The 21,351-nt window shown below is 39.8% G+C and overlaps 1 protein-coding gene across 2 annotated transcripts in view; it reads left to right on the top strand.

The window, feature by feature from the left end:
• The window catches only part of ADHFE1 (alcohol dehydrogenase iron containing 1), a 20,108-nt gene extending 532 nt beyond the window's left edge, over nt 1-19,576 (top strand). The window contains exons 2-14 of one of the 2 annotated variants that reach the window (XM_057380304.1): nt 6-43; nt 2,298-2,341; nt 2,528-2,581; nt 3,779-3,933; nt 4,104-4,300; nt 4,706-4,783; nt 5,948-6,053; nt 7,252-7,404; nt 8,539-8,637; nt 9,574-9,652; nt 9,792-9,888; nt 13,006-13,163; nt 16,758-19,576. In XM_057380304.1, the coding sequence (XP_057236287.1) occupies nt 6-43; nt 2,298-2,341; nt 2,528-2,581; nt 3,779-3,933; nt 4,104-4,300; nt 4,706-4,783; nt 5,948-6,053; nt 7,252-7,404; nt 8,539-8,637; nt 9,574-9,652; nt 9,792-9,888; nt 13,006-13,163; nt 16,758-16,841 (1,342 nt within the window). In that variant the 3' untranslated portion in view covers nt 16,842-19,576. The remainder of the gene's footprint in view (nt 1-5; nt 44-2,297; nt 2,342-2,527; nt 2,582-3,778; nt 3,934-4,103; nt 4,301-4,705; nt 4,784-5,947; nt 6,054-7,251; nt 7,405-8,538; nt 8,638-9,573; nt 9,653-9,791; nt 9,889-13,005; nt 13,164-16,757) is intronic. The other variant, XM_057380303.1, reaches the window with a different exon arrangement.
• The last annotated feature ends 1,775 nt before the right edge of the window (nt 19,577-21,351 follow it).

Raw genomic sequence — 21,351 nt, 5'->3', positions numbered from 1 at the left:
ACTAGTTGCCGGTGCCCGAGCCATGGCCACACTTATTCCCAAGGTAAGACTTAATTTGTGTCTCCAAAATAATTCTGTAGGAGACCATGGCCCTGCAGAGGGCCGTATGTATCCATGTAACCTGAGCAGAGGGTGCAGGTAACAGGTTGGGAAGAAACAACCTAAAGGAGAAGGTAACCAGCCTTTATTTTGCATCTGTGCAATAGTCATGGTTATTGTTGGCGAGAGTCACTGTTCCCACATAAGCCACAGCTCCTGCATCCTGTCCCGTCCCTCCCCTCACCATGGGGCAAGTTAATCTGAACTTTGCTCTGGCTGTCATMACCTGGGCCATCTCAACTTTAAATCTGCTTTTGGATACATAGTTGTTATATTAGAAAAGACAGGAAGCAATGTGGTTACAAAGTAGCTTTTTCAAAAGGTCTGAGTTGGCCTGGGGCAAAAAAAATCTCCATAGGCATTTTAGACAGTTCCAAGAGCACAGCTTACGGAGGCCAGCRTTGTGGACTATGAGCAGGGACACTGCGCTGAGTGACCCAAGTCACCCTGGGAGGAGTTTCTGTTTGCATGGACTGTTGGGAGTCTATGAGAATAACTATCTGTCGACCTCCAGACAGCTGGTCAGTCTCCAGATCCTCTAAAAATTAGTGCTTTGGGCCATAATTTCAGTAATGTGTAACTCTAAGTAGCATGGTTTCACATGCTTAAAATACTTCTTAAAGAATTAGCATTGTCATTTTACATATGGRAAAGCTATTTATATGTTTGGATACTTGTTTTGCCCAAGGCCATCATACAGTAAGACAATAGTGCAACTGAGAAATAGAATTTCATTCTTTTGCTTGTTTGCTTGATGGCCTACTCAGTCAATTCAAGCAGCTCTTGCTAAATAGAAGCCTGAGTTAAGAACCATCTCTGAAAATTTTAGGCAAGAGTCTATAGTGTAGCAAGATGATATCAGTTCAGTAAATCTCTAAATAGTGGGAATCAATTGAACAGTGACTATGGTTGGAGAAAAAAAAAAAAAGTTGTGTTTCTTGGCAGTGTTTGAGGAAATAGTGCAATTTTTGAACTACTAAAATTCACCCTGAAAGTGAAGTTTGGTTCAAGAATGTAACAGCAGGGTCTCTATTATATTATCAGAAAGCAGGAGAGTAAATGGTTTGGACATGTCCTTAGCCTGTCAAATTAATGACTGAAAGTACAGCAGACTCCAGCTCCAGGAGAGGTCAAACATGTAGAGCCTGGAAAGAGGTGGCAATGAAAGAGCTGATAGCAGCTGGCCTGTCCTTGAATAGAAAGTACATAAAGGATTTTAATACATCTATCTGTTACTGTTGTGGGTCAATGCTTCAGTGCACCCCAGAGTGTCTGTAAGACTCATTATCATGGCTTCACTCATTGGATCGGAATCCAAATTGCGTATTTTCAATTAATGTAGCAGACGTAAGGCATGACTTCAGCAGGAGGAGCAGAATGCCTCGCCTGATCTTTTCTTGGAGAAGAATGGGCAGTTTCAGTTGATTCAGTAGTTTYCTTCACTCTGTGGCAAAATCAGGATATGTCAGAAATTGAATTTTGTGAYAATTCATGCAAAAATGACATGGCAGAGAGAGGCTGTGACTGAAATACTGTCTTTATAAAGATCTTTTCTTTTATGGAAAGTTAATAGTAACACTGATTCATATTTATTACTAGCAGTTCATGCCATAATTTTCTAGCAAGCAATCCAGTTTCACCTGCAAATTCAGAATTAGGCAGAAGTAAAAAAAAGYGTTAACACCTGTTAGCGTTGCTTCCATGCATACAAAAGGTGTTCTCTATCCAGGTACATACAGAGGATGTCTTATGAATGTCTTAAACATTTTTCTGAAGGTTACCATATAGGCCCTACACATTTTTAGCACCTCTCAGCTTGTATGTAGCAGTCTGCATGCTCTATACAGCCTCAGTTCTACTTATTGTATGCTGTTCTGGTCTTTGTAGACTGCAAACAAACCCTCATGCAACTTTCCTGCTAATTTACTCTGTTTTTATAAGAAATACTTAATTMTTGAAAAAACTTGAAAAAGTTTACTTATTTTGTTGAATTATGTGAGTCAGGCCAAGTACTTGGATCATTTAATCTCATAAACARCAAGGGATGAAATGGACAACTGTTATCCAGACAAGTTGTATGACCTGTGCAAATATATTAGTGATATTCTAAAAGTGGGGGAATCTGCCAACTCTAGTGTTGAGAAACASATTGAAATCACTTTTTGTTCCCTAATTCTACTGTTTCATTTSCATTCCAGTCCCTGAACGGCCCACCCTGGGGAGTACAGACTATGCATTTGAGGTAGATTTAATAATATAATATATTTCATTTCAAAGTTGTATAAACAATGCTTCTTGACAAATATGTCATTTAACAAATATTGACATAATTAAATATTTATATTTCACTTTGAATCAGTAGGACTAGATGCCATTTTTGTCCAGAAAAAAAAGTGGGTTTTTTGTTTGTTTTTTTTTTTTTTTGTAGATGGCCATTTCAAACATCCGATATGGAGAAGGAGTTACAAAAGAGATTGGCATGGTAAGCTTCCATGCTGTAAGTCCATCAGTGGTGAAACATTATTTTCTAAAGGGCTGCTGGTGCTATCAATCCACTTAACAGAGGAAAGCTTATATATGGTGTATCTGAGTCTCCACTGCTTTGCAGTTATGTGTGGTCCTATGTACCAGTGTAAAAATGCTGGGAAGTGCTGTTGGTTAAAGAACAAAAGCATGGGGAATCAGTGCTGCTATGGTATGAGCACATGAAATGCAGCTCAGGGGAAAAGTGGGTCATTGATGATTTGCTAGAATTATGCAACAATATTTTTCTCTGACAGGGAATTCAATTTAGAGAGTTTCAAATCCTGGTGACTCACCAGGATTTTCTCAAGATCACTTTCATCTTTCTAATGCTCATTAAAATGTATCATAGACTTTCTRTTAAATTAACTAGATATTAATTCAGCTCTGAGTTTGCCCTTTGAAAGTGTAGAATTTTTGTTTCAGCAGTGTGAGATGGTTCACCTGAATACATTGTTCCAGTATGCTTKTATCACTGGGTTTTTTCATTTATCATTTTTCCTCCTTTCATGACATTTCTAGCATTAACAGATGATCTCTTTTTTATTTGCAATTTTTTAAGTTAAGATTATAGACAGTAAATGTAATTAGAATCTCTGTCTTTAAACAGCATTAGAAGTATTTATACATGTTATATAGCTATTGTGACAATTAACTTAACATCAAAGGTTAGAATGTAACATTAGTTTTCTTCCTTTTGCCACCTTATTTTGATTTTTCATCAAAAATTTAATATTCAGTATTAAATTTTCAAGATTTTAATGCTCTGCTTTGGTAGGCAGTTAGTGGAGACAATCTGTGAAAACACCTTTTTATTCTCACAAGAATTGTGTAGGAACAAATATTTCAAAAAGTATTTTACATTTTACTGTAATCTAAAGTGGTTCCATGTGGTTCAACAGCTTCAGTTTTTTTCTRTCATAGGACTTCATCTATGTGAATTTGGCAGCTTTTAACTGTGTTCTGGTTTCTATATTCTGCATGTGTGTGGTTAAGGCTCTTTTCTTCAGTTGACATGGTTTTAAAAATTTTACAATAACCAAGTATTTTAAAATTAGGGTTTTATTATTAATGGTTCAGTTTATTTGGATTAGCRTTTAAATAGTTAAGTGCATGATTTTATACCAGTTGTTTGTTTTTTGATTTGTTATTGTAGGACCTGCAGAATCTTGGTGCTAGAAGAGTTTGTTTGATGACAGATAAAAACCTCTCCAAGCTCCCTCCTGTAAATGCAGTATTGAATTCCTTGGCAAAATATGGTATAAACTTTCAAATGTATGATGATGTCCGTGTGGAGCCAACAGACCAAAGGTACAATTTACTTCTGACACTGCACTTCTTCAAGTAGTGCCTAGGCCTTTACAGGATTCCATGTGGCTGTTTAAAAGCCTCCTTGTGGCCTGCATGCTGGTCTTAATGGTTAGTTTCCCTACATACTGGTTTTATCCTGACTAATTAGCAAATCTTCCTTGTGTTCCAAGTTTCCTGGATGCCATTCAGTTTGCTAAAAAGGGCGAGTTTGATGCCTACGTTGCTGTTGGAGGTGGGTCTGTAATGGACACCTGTAAAGCTGCCAACCTGTATGCGGCCAGCCCTTCATCRGAATTCTTGGATTATGTCAATGCTCCCATTGGGAAAGGGAAGCCTGTCACTGTGCCCCTCAAGCCACTCATTGCAGGTAAAGGATGAGGAGGGTGTGTGCAGAGTTGGGGCAAGGAGAAGGTGAGTCATTTACACTCTCYTGATATTTCTACTGAAATCAGTTTACCATGACTGTTTCAACTTCCTTTGGGCTTGTTTCTCCTCTAGTTGTATTCAGCAGCAATTTTGGTATTTACTTTAGTGGAGGTAAAATCAGTGGTTTTGTCATTACTTTATCTTGTTTAGCTCACTTAGACTCCTTTCCCGAGAAAAGAGATCAAAGTAGCAGTTTCCCTTTGATCTGTTGGCTTTGGATCAGKGATACCTCCAAGATTTCCTGGGTCCTGTCTTTTTGGTGGTGTAACTATTGTGAGTTTATTATTTATTTTGCAATGTTATGTATTGTTTATTATTTGTTGTTATCTCCCTTCTTCCTTTTAAGTTCCTACGACATCTGGCACTGGAAGTGAAACCACTGGTGTTGCCATTTTTGACTTCAAAGAACTAAAAGTTAAAACCGGTGAGGTTTTGGTGTTTTGTTTGCGGTTTTTTTGTTTGTTTTGTAGGTTTTTTTGTATGCTATTCAAGGCAATTGCTTTTCCAATGTCTTTGTTATTTCCCTGCTTGAAAAGAAAGGATTCTGCATGTCRTTTCAGGTGTCATTTTGTTTGATTCAACTGCCACAGGCAAATTTGAAAAGCTTAAAGGTTTCCTCCTTGAATTAAATTTGTAGCATATTAACATAATGAAATACCTATGTAATACAGTGGATTATAGTTTGAAGGCAAAACAGGAAACTAAAATCTTTCAAGTCCTTAAATGGCAGAAAATGTTAATTGCAAAGGAAATTTCTACTTATATTCAGGGTCAACCAACTGTTCCTTATTTCCTCTGTATTTTTCTTTCTACTTTTAAGACTTCTGTTTCTTTGTTGTGTAATTGCAACCAAATGTTCCTTTTCCTGACTTTGGAAACCTCAGRCCTGGGATGCTCTGCCAGTGAGGGACACTGTCTTCCTCTGACCTTTTCATCCCTGGCAAATAAAGATTAAGGCTAAAATGTCATCTTGAGCTTCATGACTGTTTTGAGGTTTTGCTTCTAAACATGTGGATTTTATATGCCACACAATCTGCAGAACTTCCAACCCAGATGGATGCACTGAGGAGGTTTGACAATAGCTCAAGAGTTTTCTAGTCTGTACATAGTCAATCGGTTTGTGTCTGTCTGTCTAAAAGCTRCATCTGTTCTCCCTTAGCCAAAACACAACATGGTTATTGCAGATGCTGAAGACAGCAGTTGGCAATAGCAATTGATTGTAGACACAAACCAGTTTTGCTCTCTGACTGTCCACAGAAAATACAAATCTCAGAAAACTGCAGATGCGTTTTAGCACATTAGTTTGCAAGGCTGCTCAGGGAGGGTTGCAAACAGAGAGAGAACATCGTCTGGTATAATCCACTTCAGGCAAAAGTCTCAAATCATGTAACTCTCTTAGAGAAACTTCATCATCAGTAAGTCTTGCATTCATGCATACTCTCTGCCCTCCCTTCTCTCTCTTTGCTTTTAAATTCATAGTTTCAAATATCTTTCCCTACTTATTGTCATGTTTTGAACATTAAGCTAATCTTGTCCTATTTTCTTGCAAAAAATCTTTACYTGATTTTCCTCACTTTACACATTGCAGGTATTGCTTCAAGAGCCATTAAGCCAACATTAGGCATCATTGATCCTTTACACACACTGTCTATGCCTGAACGAATAGTGGCCAACAGTGGCTTYGATGTGCTTTGGTGAGTTTTCTGCATAGGCTGCTACTTGAATTTATTTAAATTTTGTATTTTTACTATGATGATTGTAGAAAATGTATCTTTTGAGAGCAAAACAGGATGATCTTTTTTGCTCTATTTGCTRTTTTTGTTAAGGTGAGCTCTGTCATACTTTCCTCTTACTTAGTTTCACTGCCTCCCTCAAAATATACGGAAACAAATCCTGCATTTGTAGAAATTTGAATGTTTTTGCAGTCCACTGGAGAAACCGTTTGCTTCCAGGATAGTTGTTGTCAGGGAAGAGAATCCAGGTGTCCCTTTTTAAGAGATCATGGAGATGATTAATCACAATTGTAACAGGATTTATCATGTATCACAGACATGGCAGGGAATATAGAAGAATTTTCTAACAAAAGCCATGATGTGTCAATAAAAATTTGTARAAGCTTGTGAGATGCTGGCAAGTCTTCACCCAGCTATGGTCATCTTTGGAACCAATCTCATAGTTTCCTTTTCACTTGGCGTAAATTTTTCATCGTCTTAACCTACAGCTTAACTGCACAAAATGGATTGACATTTCTTTTTAGAGAGCTAGATCTTACTTTGCTTCTGGGTGCTATGTATATTAAAATAATAGACATGTAATGTAACTGTGATTTCTCAAGCTTGGTGAAGGACCTTGGACTTCAATGTCTGTAATGGAAAAAAGGCACTTGTTCTTCAGTGAAAATGGTTTGTCTGTTGTTTTGTTCATCCAAATGGAGCCATGCAGGCAATGCCCCAGCTTTATGTGGTCAGATTCATGAGTATCTGGGTGATATCACACCAATAATTCTTTCAAGGTCAGCACTTCTAAAAGTACCTTATGAAACTTCCAATGCTAAAGCCTCTTATGGTTCCTGTCCTAGAGGAAGGAAATGCACTCATTGCACATGTACAGCCCTCTTCAGTGAAAAACACTGCAGGTGCCAGTGCATCCCACCTAGCTTTTGGTATGGTGTGAGCTGATAGAAAGTGCCCATGTTTGGATTGCCATCTGTGTGTTTGTTGGAGGGCAAAGTGCTCTGGAGGTGGCTGCCCAGCATTCTGCCAGTTGTCTATGAGATTGGGTTTCTTCTTTCAGCAACYGTTGAGCACCAAAATTGAATAAGAACCTGCATTCAAAGGACAGCAGAGCAGTAAAATGGATCTCAAATAATTCATTTCTTAATCTTTCTGTTAGCCATGCCCTGGAATCGTACACCGCTCTCCCTTACAACGAGCGCAGTCCCTGCCCTTCCAATCCCGTCCACCGACCAGCCTACCAAGGCAGCAACCCTGTCAGYGATGTCTGGGCTCTTCATGCTCTGCGGATTGTTGCTAAATACTTGAAAAGGTAATGTATTTAACAGCCCTCTCCCATGCAGTATCTTCAGTCTTCGGTGCCCTAAAAGGGACGCTTACAAGCGTGTAAATTTTAGGCTAAAATAAGGCAAGCTGCGACACTGAGCTTTTGTTTTCTACCCTGGATTTTTCTTAAACAGAGCAAAATATTTTTCAAATTAAATTCAAAGTAAAATTGGGATTATTAGCTGTGTTGAGAAGGTAGCTTTTTAATGCCTCTGTGAATCTAATTTAGAAGTCCTCAGTAAAAGGTATTTCAAGCTGCTCAGCCAATTTACATATCGTTTCAAGGATCTCCTTTCAATGACAGTGTAAGGGGAATATGTAACAAACTGAATAAAATATTGCTGATATTATTTCTGTGACCTTCATTGTAAATTAAGATACTTACACATCCATCAAGAAGGTAATGACATGCACTTGCAAATGTGCAAAATTATGCATTTATTCAAAACCTGCTCATACTTAGCAGCTCTTCAGTTTAGAATAGGTATTGACTTAGCTGGGAGCTGKTTTTGATCCCTGTCAATAAAGTTTTAGCCTCTTTACAGCTTTTGTATACCATGTGCACTTACATTAATGATCAGTGTATGATTTTTTTGTAAGACTTCTTACAGTACCTAGCTAGTTAAAATAGTTGGGTTTTGTTCCTTTGGAAACTGTTCACAAGACTTTTTCTCCTTTTTGTCAAACTACACAAGRAGCATGAAGCATAGGAAGGCAAGGAACCCTGTCTTCTTCCCACAAAGGTGGTGGGGTCTAGACCACCACCTAATAAGATGGTGAGAAAGCTGGAGTRATCCTGGAGCCATATACAGACTTACCAAAGCTCCTAGGTAGAATTTTTCAGTTCCCCACTGAGTTGGATTTGGTTAAATTCATTCTATTTACATGATTTTGAAAAGTGAAAGGAAACTTGTTCTTCACTATCCAGTATGATCTATTTAAGTGATCCAGAACCAGGATTGTTCTTTTAGGGAAGTGGGACCTGATTCCATTTCCAGCATTTTTATCTCAGCTTATCTTTAAGATTTATTGTATATCTGTCCATAAAGAAATCCCCTCTCCCTTCTCCTTCCTGAATCACTAATCTGTTTGGGAATTAATTTACCTCCATGGTGGACAGAGCCATCAGAAAYCCTGAAGACCGTGAAGCAAGAGCCAACATGCACCTGGCAAGTGCTTTTGCTGGTATTGGCTTTGGCAATGCTGGTGTTCATCTCTGGTGAGTACAGAGAAGTAGTAACCTCATCTGAGGTCAGTTYCTAGCTATTGTTTGTTTCAGATTGTCAGAGATGTTGCTGGCTTTGTTGCTGAATCTATAGTAAGAGATTGTAGCCTAACCTGTGAGTCTGAAGGACCTATGTGTTGTGACAAACTGATGGGCTCTTGGCATTTATGTGTATGAGGATTGTGTATTCTGGGTTGGGATACTCAAAACTAATCTCTTGAAAATTACAAAACAAAGCCTTCTTTACCTTCCTTAAGTCAACAACATTTAAAATGTTAGATTCCATGCCAGCTGTTCCTCAGTGAGACAGCAATGATGTAATCTTGAGTTTTTTCCTGAACTGATGCAATTATCTGTAAGTTTGTCTGTGGGACAGGCAATCAGCAGTCTGAAATGAACTGTAATTAATATTGCAAGGCAATATAGTTTCATTTGGATAAAAATCTCGAAGCAAAGCCTAAGCCTGAGTTGTATGCAGAAGTTATTAGCAGTCATTCCGTTCAGAGACCTTCCTTTCATTCCTTTTCTTTGAACAAGTCTACTCTTTTAATTACACCTTAAAATTAAAGTTTATTTTTCCCAGGCAGTGTGAATATGAAGGCATGCAAATGATGATATTTTTGGCATATCTGTATTACTTCAGGAACTGAACATCTTTCAGTCCAGTCAGTAGAGTAATATAACTTCACACCTATAAAGTAAGGAGGTACTGTTTTTTACAGCTGGTCCCTGAGGTGCAGAGGGATGAGGGTTGTCTGTGCCTAACATCCACACCATACCTGTCAATGCCTTCTGAGTATCTGTTCTGAAGAGACTTGCCTACTGAGAACTACCTCAGTCGTTCTTCTTGACCGCACAAGGCACTGARCACAAATTTTCCAAATACCAGGAGAGCTGCCCTAACCACTCTCTCTCTGCTCTCTGTTCCAGCCATGGAATGTCTTACCCTATTTCTGGTTTGGTGAAAACTTATAAGCCAAAGGATTATAATGTGGATCACTCTTTAGTGGTAAAACTCATTTCTTTTTGGGTTTTTACTATACATTTCAAATATCTGTTATCTGTCATTAATTAACATTTAAAGTCTATTGAAGTTAAAAGTACATGTTGGTGTGTTTTATTCTTATTTTTCTTTTTTTTTTTCCCAGCCACATGGCCTTTCTGTGGTGCTGACATCCCCAGCAGTGTTTGCTTTCACAGCACAGATACATCCTGAGCGACACTTAGAAGCTGCAGAGATTCTAGGTAGGAATCTCTAYGTACTAATGGAATTCTTTCCAAAATTACATTTTGGAAGTGAAAAAAAAGTCTGCAAGCAATTGTCATTGGTTGTTGGGAGGGGTTTAAGTTTAAAAAACAAGATTCTGGACTTACATGTAATGTAAATCAGATAGAATAATACTGAATTTTGATATTGAATCACGTGATTAGAGGGAGCAAGTTGGAGAAATCTGGAGAAATCTGGTTCTTGGCCAGAAAACTGGACAGCTGAAATTAACTGGAGGTCTATTACAAATCAAACAAGAGTAGCTGTGATTGGCACAGCTTTATGGAGAGTAGTTACCACAAAGTGAACCAGTACTCAAGGGCATTCTTAGGTAAAGGAAGGATATTGCCTAACAAATTCCCTGCTGTGGCAATGAGTTAGAAGAGTGGTATTCTGAACCACTCCTGCTCTTTTTCTGTGGCACACAGCTGTGGGTTTTGGWCTTTGTTATGTAGCCCTAAGCTTGTTTGTAGGTGTTGGAATTTCTCAGTGKCTGATGTCAAGGGAAAGCTCTTCTGGAGTAGCTCTTCTGTGGACACATATGTAATAACTAAGGAGTAGATTAATGAACAAAATGGCCTTTTCTGCTTTKTAGCAGAATAAAAGTGAATGCTGCAAGCTGACAGCTCATTTAAAGGTTATTTTCTCGTACAGTGCCTTGTTGTGTGTGCAATGCATCAACAAAGAGTGTCCTAAGAGAAAGAATCCCTCTTTATTGCACCCCCAGCATGACTATGTGTAACAAGCCAGTTTCCAGTGATGTAATCTCAGAGCTGTTAGCAGACTAGCTGTGACAGCATGGCTCTGCAGTGAGTTAACTTACTTATGTCTAAGGTTGGGTTTTTTCTCTGCACTGGGTTCTGTGTCATGGCCTAACTGCTGCTAATACCCATGCTGGCTAAGGAGCAGTCACAGCCACATGCACAGCAGTGCAGGGAGTGGAGAGAAAGTGGTTAGGCCAACTCTCCTGGTATTTGGAAAATTCGTGTTCAGTCCCTTGTGTGGTCAGCCTTCTGTATGCAAGTCACAGCAATCCAATCACATCTGTGACTTGCTTGTGTAAGTAATCTAAAAGCACTGGGAATTTCATTTTTAGTGCTATCAAGAAAGAGTGCAGCTTTTATATAGACAATGAAAATATCACAGTATTTTAAAGAGGGTGTAAAACAACATGGTCAGAAAAACTACTTTGGGTGAAGTTCTGTTTATTTCATTAACATTGTCTGTGAGGTTGTTCGGGCTTTCTCTAAAGTATATTGCCCTGCCTGTGGTGAAAACCGAAACACAAATAGTTGGAATCATATATTWAGCTAATAAATGTCTGTGTTCCTACAGCAATAACACAAAACTAAAATCAGATGAAGAAAATGTTTCCGAATAACTGGTCAGTGCAGCATATCAGAGAATTTCAGCTCTGGCTCTTGATTTTAAAACAAGTGACTAAAAAACAGTTCCTTTAGGTTTTGTGGTCTTAACTGCTGCCATAAATTCTGTCTCTAAAAGTTTTGCTAATTTTCTTGGTTGAAATTTTAACCACGTCATTGTGTGTCTTGCTGTAAAGGGACTGCTGAAAWCATGTCACATGGAATTGAATTTATTAATTCCTATCTGGGGTGTTTACTTCTGAGTCCAGTCCAGAGTCCAACTGGCTACAGTAGCTGATTCAAATCTGTAATGTTGCCAAATGCAATAACTAAGAAGGTATTTTATGACATGAAGCAGATTGCTAAATAGTTATGTTGTGTGTATGTACAGCTGTGAATTTGGGTACAGCCAGAAAAAGCTTAATACCTCCCTGGGTGGATTCTTAAGCAGTTGAAATAGGTGTGTGTGTGGCCAGAAATTTTCTAAGTGCAGTCATGCATGTTTTAGACTGAGCAAAAAGAAAGTACTAGAAATACAACAATATTTTAAAACTTCCAATCACATTTACTGTCATGTTTTAACCTCCTCCCTTTCCCTTTTACTTTAGTATCTTAAGGTAGTGGGTTTGTGTCCTAGTTACCCCTCCACAGCAAAACCCAGACTTTATGGCATTGCCCAAATAACACAAGACTTCATCCAAGATACTGTCATATCTTATTTATCAGTTTCTCCCAGACATTATTTGCTACTAACTGCCCATCTTACTACCTGAATATCTGAGGTCTTCGAGTGGGCTTGTCAGTCTCCTTTTCASTTAACTCCCTTCAATGTTTCACTGAGCTGCATGAGGATCACAGAAAATATTTGTCCTGTAGCTATGAGCTCTTACTCATCTCTCAGTATGGCACTTGGACTAACATAGTTCTGGTGTAACATCATCGAGGTTGCACAGAGAACCAGTTTAGCTCGGGTTACTGTGAAAGAAATCATGTGGAGGAAYTTGGGTCTCCTATGTAGACATTATTTGTTACATTTAAGTATGTCCTGAACATTCATTGAAGAAGGGGACACAAGCTATTCTGTAAGAAATATTTGCAGTCTTTCATTTTATGTTGATATTTTCATTCCTGTTCAGTAGATGTTTCAAAGGGAGCAGTTCCTGCTCTTTAGTTCTACAGTACCCTACACAAGTCAGCACATATTCAAACAGCAATAAATTTAGAATTTACTTTACCCCCTGAACACTGTCCTGCCATCTCCTGCCTTTTTCAGCCTACATGCTGTAGTCCTGTCTGTGGATATGTAATTGAACAGAATAATCCTCTAGATGTCAGCAAACTCAAGGCCTTAAAATGAAGTTAGCATTTGGCACACTGTCCATACAAATAAATACCACTGACGTTCATGCRTTAGCTTCTTTCCTCCCAGCAGTTAGTCAGACTGAAAAGTGCTTCTCCCTGTAAGCACAGAGGGAAAGGAAGTTAACCTCATGTGGCAGTTAGTCTTTTTGGCAGCCATTAGCCTGCTTGTGATCTTGTTCTATTTCACCTCTCACAAATTATTCCAACTGTAAAATGAAGACTGATTCCTCTTTTTACTTYATGTTGCTTTTAGGGCAGTAGCTGTTATGTATGGATATGTATTCAGCTGATATTATGATTAAATTAAGTCCAGGACAGGCTTCCTCCACTCTCTCCACCCTACAGTCAAGGCATTATGTCTTATTTTAGGAGCTGACATCCGCACTGCCAGAATCAAAGATGCGGGGCTTATTTTGGCAGACACACTCCGGAAATTCCTATTTGATCTGAATGTTGATGATGGCTTAGCTGCAATTGGTTATTCCAAAGCAGACATCCCTGCATTAGTCAAAGGCACTCTGCCTCAGGTAAGACAGAGAGCAAAACAGTTTTTCTTGTCAAATAGAACAGATTTTGGCAAAACCAGAAGTGCTTCWTTTCAAACATGTTTTATTTCTATTCCTACATGAAAAATATTTAAATGGAGAAAATTATGGATAGTCAACTGTATTTTGTTTCACTTCACAGTTTAAGTTTTTCATTTCAGTAGGATGGAGTGCATGGATTCAGAAAAAAAGGACTGAGTGTTTGGTTTGGGTTTCTTTTTATGTTGCATTTTTAAAAAAGAGGATGTTTTTCATAGGCGTTTGATCTTTGTAGTAGATACCACTTTTTCATAACTACCTCTCTTAATTATGTGTGCAGGTGGTCTATAGATAAAGCCTTAATACCAAGTGYTATCTGGTAAGAATGACCAAACTCACTTTGCATTAAACTTTCCATATTGAGAAGTTGTATTTTTCTTCGCAGATGGCTTTTTTGTTCCATTGACCCCCATCAGAATTTGAAATAAGGTCCCCTGGGATGATATAGATTAAACTTGTAATACCCTTTATTGTTTCAGTGCTCACAAAGACACTGCAAAAAGCAACACACCACTCTTTAAGCAAAATCCAATGTCTTCCTTGTAAAAACACAGTTTGATTCATATGCTATGGACCTAGTATTTGTTTCCACCAAGTTGCAAGGGAAACAAATACTATGGAGAAAGTGAAAATTTTGTAGTTCAAAAGATTATTCACTTTTTACAGCTGATCCTATATTGTTCTTCTCATTCATAAATCTCAGAGCAGCTTAGAACAGTTACATTAACAGTAAAATATTCATATTCCTGTTTTACACATGAGAAAATGACACAAAGGTGCAACTATTTAGGATGACACACAACAGASCAGTGGCAAAGTCAGGAAGAAAACTAAGGTCTCTGAGCCCCCATCAAGTAGGTTATGCACGTAAATTGTTATGGGGCATTTGGACAGTTTGTTTTGATGAACATGGTTCTTTAAAATAATAATTGAATGCAAGTTTTGCATAGCTGGGGGAGGATCCTTGACCAGAAGATGTTGAAGGGTTTTTCTGTCATCTTATGGCATTGATGATTGATCGTATTGTGTTAAGTTAGTTAAACTGTGTTAAACAGTTTCTCAACCTTTTTTTTTTTTTTATGAGATATAACATGATGAAAATGTATCAGTGTTTCTTAATAGTCTGTTAATAACCTCWGGGTTAGTCCATACAATTTTTTTTGTATAATTTTTTTGCTTTCCGTCTTGCAGTAGGTTTGCTTTGTAATACAGCAATGGCCCATTCACATCAGCAAAGCAATGTGGTGCAGTGGTGATAGCACCAAAAAGTTTGCAAAGTATATTCCATGCTGTGAAGTGCAGGCTGCAGGGAAAAAAAACGTAAGCTGACTGCTGGGATTTGGGGTGGCAGCTCTGTTGGGACAGAACTTCAGACAGCTTGAAGTTAAAACAGAATTTTGTTTTCCTTCCTAAGTGAGTCTATTGAAATTGATCTTATTTACAGACAGCAGGGGTTCTARCAAAGAAGATGCTGTCTCAAGGTTCAAGGTGGCTGGGCCTGTGGTGGGGCTTGAGAGGAGATGGAGCACTGAAAATAAGAGATGGTGGAAGGGCTGTCCGCTGTCCCCCCACCCACCCACCCCTGCAGATACCCCAGAGGCAGCTCCAGTGGGGCTGAGCCAGTGATGAACCCGGAGCTGCTGGGTTTGGCACAGGACCAGAAGGCACTGAGTCAGAGCGAGGGAGCCAGGGCCTTGCTGTCTGGGCACAGCAAATATCAGCAAGCTTGTGCAGAGCTMGTGCTGGTGCCTGTGTGTCGGGGCATACGGAGGAGCATCCGTCTGCAGCCTTCTGTCGATAGAGCTGGGAAGTGCTCCAGTCTGTCGCGCTGTCAKGCTGGCTGTCTCCTGTCACCCGGTRTGATTTTATAGATAACTCTGGGCGTCTTGGTGCACAGGGCTGTAAAACTGTGCTTTGGCCTAGAATGTCCTAATATAAGCCTGATGAATTTGTGAATACTTTAGCACTGTGTTGTTATATTTTGCATATTATGARTCTGAAAAAAACAGCACACTTCTAGTGCTATTTGAATTTTTCATTTGGTTTCAAAACTGCATAGAAGAATCTTAGCCTTCTCTTTGGCTGGGTCTCTGTGTGTAGCAGCTCTGGTCAGGGATGGGGAAAGAGGTACCATTTGATTGCTACTTATGCACCAGTAAAGCAGCTTCTGTAGRTAAAATTATGCACACAAATCTGCACTTTTCAGCCTCCTCACAAACCATGCTAACCATGATTATGAACTGTGAATATGTCACAGCTGACTTCCTCACCAAACTAGACCACAATTCACATTGAGTTTGCAGTGTGGTGGCCTCGCTCGCTGTGTAACCACATCCAGCCTGCCCACAAATGGCACCCCACGAGCTGGGGGGGAAGTGCAGTGGCTGCAGCCTTGCACTGTGGCATCGTGCTGGGTGCTGAGGTGTGCTCGCCTCCCAAGGGGYTCAGCTGAGCCTCCCACCCAGGCAGGGTGCTGGGGGAGCCCTTCTCCAGMATCCCACTCCATGCCTGAGGCAAGGACCTCAGCAAATGATATCCMCTGTCTCACGTGGAAAAGAAGAGGGGAAACCTCTAAGCATCTTCCACAAAGGAGATGTTGAAACAGGTTGTAGCAGAAGAAACTCTTGCCAAAACACACCTCATCTAAAGATAAYGTGTTGCTAGTATAGGCCTGGCCTCTGTCTTTACAGACATTTCTAACTCTCCCCAGTATTTCAATAAATGTTAAAATCATTGATTGTTTAAAACATGGAAGTTCTAATCATAACCAGTATGAACACACTGATGTTGGACCCTTTCAGCTGAATGATCTGCAGGATCTGGGTACCTACACTAATACAGCTCCTCATCCTCAGTAGCACRGGGTTTTCTGAATTGCCACCCCTGCCTTTGTGGTTATTTTGTCAAGCAGAGCAGTGAGGCACATAACTGAGGAGTTTCATTTCAGTCAGTGTGACTTTAGCACCTGAAAATTCTGTTGAATCACAGTCCAAATGAAGACCAACCACAACTGCTTCGTATTCTGACTCCAAGGCGTGGGGCTGTTTATTAAGCAGTTTCATACTGTCCCTTTCTCTGTCTCTTTTTCAGAGTCTGACTTACACATGCTTTTTATTCTCCCCATATACAGCCCTTCCTGGGCCTTGAGAGATGTTGTATTTTGAAAGTTTTGGTCCCTATAACTTTATGTCCTAGTTCAGTGCTGGCAAATGATTTTACAGCGGATTATATTCCCTAGATAACGTCTGATGTACTGACACCTGTGACGGAGAAGGCCCAYGTTTGCAGTGCTTGACTCTGCAACAGAACAGCATTCTGATCTTGCTTCTGTGTATTTAATTATAGGAAATTTTAGCTAATATATTCTTGAAAGTACTGTGCAGTTAATGATGTTTCAACCTTAATTGTTTGAATACTTACTTGCAAAACCTTGTTATTCTCTGTGAAGGATGTTAGTACAGAGACATATAGTTCAGCTACTGTTTTACTAATTTTATTGGTATCCATTTATAATCCAGTTTTTCTTTAATCTTTCAGGAGAGAGTGACAAAACTATCACCACGTCCCCAAACAGAAGAAGACTTATCTGCCCTCTTTGAGGCTTCCATGAAACTTTACTAGCTTAAACATTTTGTTCTGGAAAGTGTGGTCTATCCTAACCCAGAGATAGTTCTTRATAGATATGGGACTGAATTTTCTTAGAGCATGGAAGAATTTGGGTACCTTTGACTTCTGTTCCATTGTGCACTGCCAAAAGGTCACGTAATTCATCTTTAAACAGAGCTTTGAAGTGAAGACTTGACTGTGGTTTCTGTCTTGCTCAGTAGTCAGTGGTATTGACTTGCATAACAGTTGGAGCAGATTTCTTGCATTGCTGAAGTCCTTTTTGTGCTTTGGAGGTGGTCAAAGGTGGAAAAATGTTTGAAGGGATTTTCAAACCATTTTGCAAATCATGCTTCTGTTTAAATTATCCATTTTTGTTTTAAAAAGTCATGCTAGTTAAGATATAATGAAGGTCATTTTTAATTAGGGAGGGAAAGACCTCTGCAGAAAATGTCAGCTTCCTGTATTCTGTTATGTTTTATCATCTTTTTACCATCTGGCTTTGCTAAGAAGGCTCTTGAACAGGGGCAGTTTTTCACTGTTCGGTTAAGAAAAAATTTACACACTTCATAGCTGTTTGGAAAAGGCTGCTTGAAAATTTGCTTTGGGTTAAAATTCTGTCATATGTATTGTCATAGCTTTATCTTTCCTCTTATAATCTCTATGATTGTCATRTGTTTATCTTTCCTTTTATGATCTAGATGAGGTGTTCATCAGAAGAGCAAAACCAGAGTAAAGTATGGTCACATGCTCAGCAGGAACCATGTAACAGCATGACAGCATTCATCATGGTCATTCTGTCTCTGTGGAGGCAACATGTCCCTTTTCCTGCTGTGTTCTGTGGAAGGAAGCTCTCGACTGTATCTCTTTTCTGGGAATCAATTGCTTCTGCTGAGCTCCTGCAGGTGCTCAGAGTGCAGCCATCACCCTAAGGAAGAGGCCCAATGCTGTGGTTAAATATTAAAAAATGGTGAAGCATTTGGCTGCACAGTGCCCCACAGGGAGCACTGGTTAAATGTGGGGATGAGCATGCACCTTCACAGCAGTTAACCAGCTGGTTGACTGTCAGCTGAGAAAGGGAAGTGGCAAAGGGAGAAATGAAACTCAAATTTTAATAACATTTTCCTTTTTTTGACAAGTTCACGTGGTTGTGTGTACAGTTCATTTAAATCAAATTCTGGTTCATGTTGGACTGTTCCAGCCTCTGATTCATGCAGCTACCACAGCACAAGACAAATGAGAGAAGAACCCCGTGACTTCTGATGTGCACATTTCTTTCTGCTGGGGAGGGAGCACTTTTCAGTCGCCCTGTTGAAGTAGAAGGCTCTATGCTTGCCCCTTTGCATTTGTGTATTTGTCTGGTCAAACCAGTGCTGTCCTGGAATCTGARGACAGATGTGTACTGGATATTGATACTGGATCTGTTTCAGTGCTGTTAAAATAAGTGGATGGATACTGGTTGAAGACTGGTTATTTTTAGCGTCAGAAGGGGTTTGGTGGCCACAGGACTGCACTGCCAATGTGTCTCAGCCTTTGCTGGGATACTCATTTCCATGTCCTTCTGAATCTTTCTCTCTGCTGAAATTGCCCACAAGTACCTCTGTCATGAAGGCTGATGTTGTAATAGCAAGGGATTTACTTTATTATAAYGTGCAAAGCTGCCATGTTTGGGGAAAAAAAACCCTACCTCTTGTCAAACCCTTTTGTTCAAAGTCAGGCTGGTTGAGGCTGTGAACAGCCCAGTCTAGTGAAGTGTCCCTGCCCACAGCAGGGAGGTTAGAACTAGATGATCCTTAAGGTCCCTTCCAGCCCAAACCATTCTGTGGTTCTATATAAACTTTTGGCCTGTTTTTTTTTTCTTTCCACTCCTTTCTTTCTCTAGCCTATAGCAGTACAGATTCATGAAGAGACAGTCTTTTTGTCTGGGACCCTAATTCATGGCAGCCATGCTATGTTTGGAGAGAATATACTTTCTGGGGAGCTGAGCAGCATGGGATTTCATCACTGCAGCAGAGSTCTTTGATGGGTTAGTTAGGGAGGTAGAGTCACTTCTTCAGCACACSTTTTATCTGCCTTTTTTGCCAGTGTGGCAGGCTGCATTTTCAACTGACAGAACCTCATGCTTAACTTCCTATTCCAGGTAACACACAGCTGTTGTTAGTTTTTAAARTAAACCTCATACCCTCTTAGATGCCCATTTTTTACACGTGAGACAAAGGGTTTACGTAATGCTTCACCTAACAGAAGCAGATGGTGCCGTAAGAAGGGTCATTTATGTTTTCCACACCCCTTTGGCAGCATCAAGGTCTTCAACTGGTCTTTCACTGGCTGTGAAATCTCTCTCACGCACATCAGTCCCCACCACTAAATATTAGTTACTAGTAGAAATTTTCTAAGGAAAAACCAAAGGATGTCAAGTTGCCCCAGATTGCTGGTTTTCAAATAGTGATGGCATGACAGAGTGTTGCATCCTGGCTTCTGGGCAGTGGTGGTTTTGTTCACAACTGGAGTTACACGAGGTTTTTCACATATTATCTTTCTAAATTACTCTGTACTGGTATTTCTGTGGGGATCTGGGTTAGACTGTAATTGTGTGAGCCCAGYGGTGGCTGGGCATGTGTGTGAAATCTGGGAGGCTTGTTCTTGTGTCTCCTGTTACTGCTCTGTTATTCAAGCCTTCTGTGATGGATCTGTTACTTTAGATGATGCTGAAATTCAAATAACAAAAATAAACCCAAGCTTGTTTGAAAGAGTTTGAGAGCMKCATTTMACTCTCTATCCTCTGAGCTCYRTGCAGRTAAACAMAACCCAAAACCTGGCCCATCTGATTGYTCACYCAGTCCATCTACATTGATTAGATTYRCTTAGGGGAGCAAGTATGAACAAGTGCATATATAGTACTGGTGAAAAATAGTTTACCAGCAGGCATAATTTTGTCTATAGTACCAAATRGAAAACCCACTCTCCTCACAAGGTAGAGCCTGCAGGATTGTTGCTTTGGATTTATAGAAACTACTGCTACAGTAGTTTGTCTATCCTCTCATTCCCCTTGCCTCTTCCCATACAGTGATGATTTTCTCAGCAGTTAAAAAGAGAATGAAGCAAAAAATATGTAGCTAACATGCCTAAATCTTCAAAAACTCTCACCATCATGCTGTGAACATACTTGGAAGAAACTGCAGGTAGGGTGGTGTGTCTGCTCATTCCTGTTGTGTTGTCTTGTGCCACGGCTGTCGTCTTCAGTCCTGTGATTGACTTCCCACTTCCCTGAGACCTGAAAAAATGGATGAGAAAGAGCAACGGTTGAGGGATGCAGGCACGCTCTGTCTAGGCCCTTTCCATAACCCCTGAGTAAATCTGCTTAAGCATCACTGTACTCCAGGACACGTGCAGTGTGCCTTGGATTCAGCAGCTCCAACCGAATAAATCCATCACTGCTTTAAGCGTGTCTGTGCAGAGGGGACAAGGGCAACCTGATGCAACATAGCAGAAGGCCTAAAGACAGGGTCTCCATTTTTCCTCAGAGCATCCTTGCGTGCTTCCTAAATAAAAATGAACTTTATTTAAATCCAAGCACCAGCTAGTGAATGCAGAAAGTGATGCCACCATTTCCTGATGTCTCCAGCAGCTGTAGCTCACTGCAGCATTGTGCAAGTTGTTTTTCTGCTGCAGTGACAGCCCTGAGAAGTGAGAAGAGGGTCTTTCACACCTATCCATCCCTGCTAAACCTGCCTGGAGATCTGATTTAAACTTTGACATCCTGCCTAGCCACCCCTAGAAGAATATGTTCTTCTGAGCAGTGGTGTGGCAAGGCTGTTGGCGACAAATTTGCAGAGGTCTCAGCTCTGTTTGCACAGGCATATYTTTCAAGCCATTTTACCTGCAGTGTACATATGAGAAATCACACAGGGTCYGTTTGCTATGAAATATTTAGTGCATAATTTTTAGGTGTAGTGGTCCATGAGAATAAGCAGAAGCTTCTAATCTTCGAATTTCTCKATGAAAGTGAGACGAAAAAAAAGCCCCACAGCTGGATTATCATTAGGAATGCTACAGTTCCCTTAGRTGTAACATTTCTGAATGTAGCTTTATACTTTGCCAGTTGTAGTCTTCCATTAACCCACTAAAATGCCAGTAATTTTCTTTTTTTCCCCATAGCACTGAAATAGCTGCCATGAGTGCATTGGTTGAAAATATTGTACAGCCAAATAATAAGAGAGAGAACCATTTGACACGGCTCAATGGACTGTTAATCAGGTTCTTAAGTTAACTGCTTTCCTATTAATAGGAGATGGGGATGTAAAAAATACTTTCAAACTTTGGTTTCTGTTGAACAGTTAAATGTACTCCATTTTCAGAGAACTTTAAGTACAACAAATGGCAGCAGATATTTTCCTTCTTTCTCTGAACATGGGAATTAAAGGGGAAAATTCATGTACATCCATGAGGTGGCATAGTTAAGTGAAMGCAGAGGAAATGTGACTTGTGTCCTCTGGAGATAATTCACATGTCAATTCGTGTCACCCTG

Source organism: Malurus melanocephalus, unplaced genomic scaffold (genome assembly GCF_030028575.1).
Source record: "Malurus melanocephalus ecotype Western Australia unplaced genomic scaffold, MMel_1.1 scaffold_443, whole genome shotgun sequence".
In the NCBI taxonomy this organism is placed as follows: domain Eukaryota; kingdom Metazoa; phylum Chordata; class Aves; order Passeriformes; family Maluridae; genus Malurus; species Malurus melanocephalus.
The sequence above is the reverse complement of the archived record's forward strand: the minus strand, read 5'-3'. Positions and strand labels throughout refer to the sequence as shown.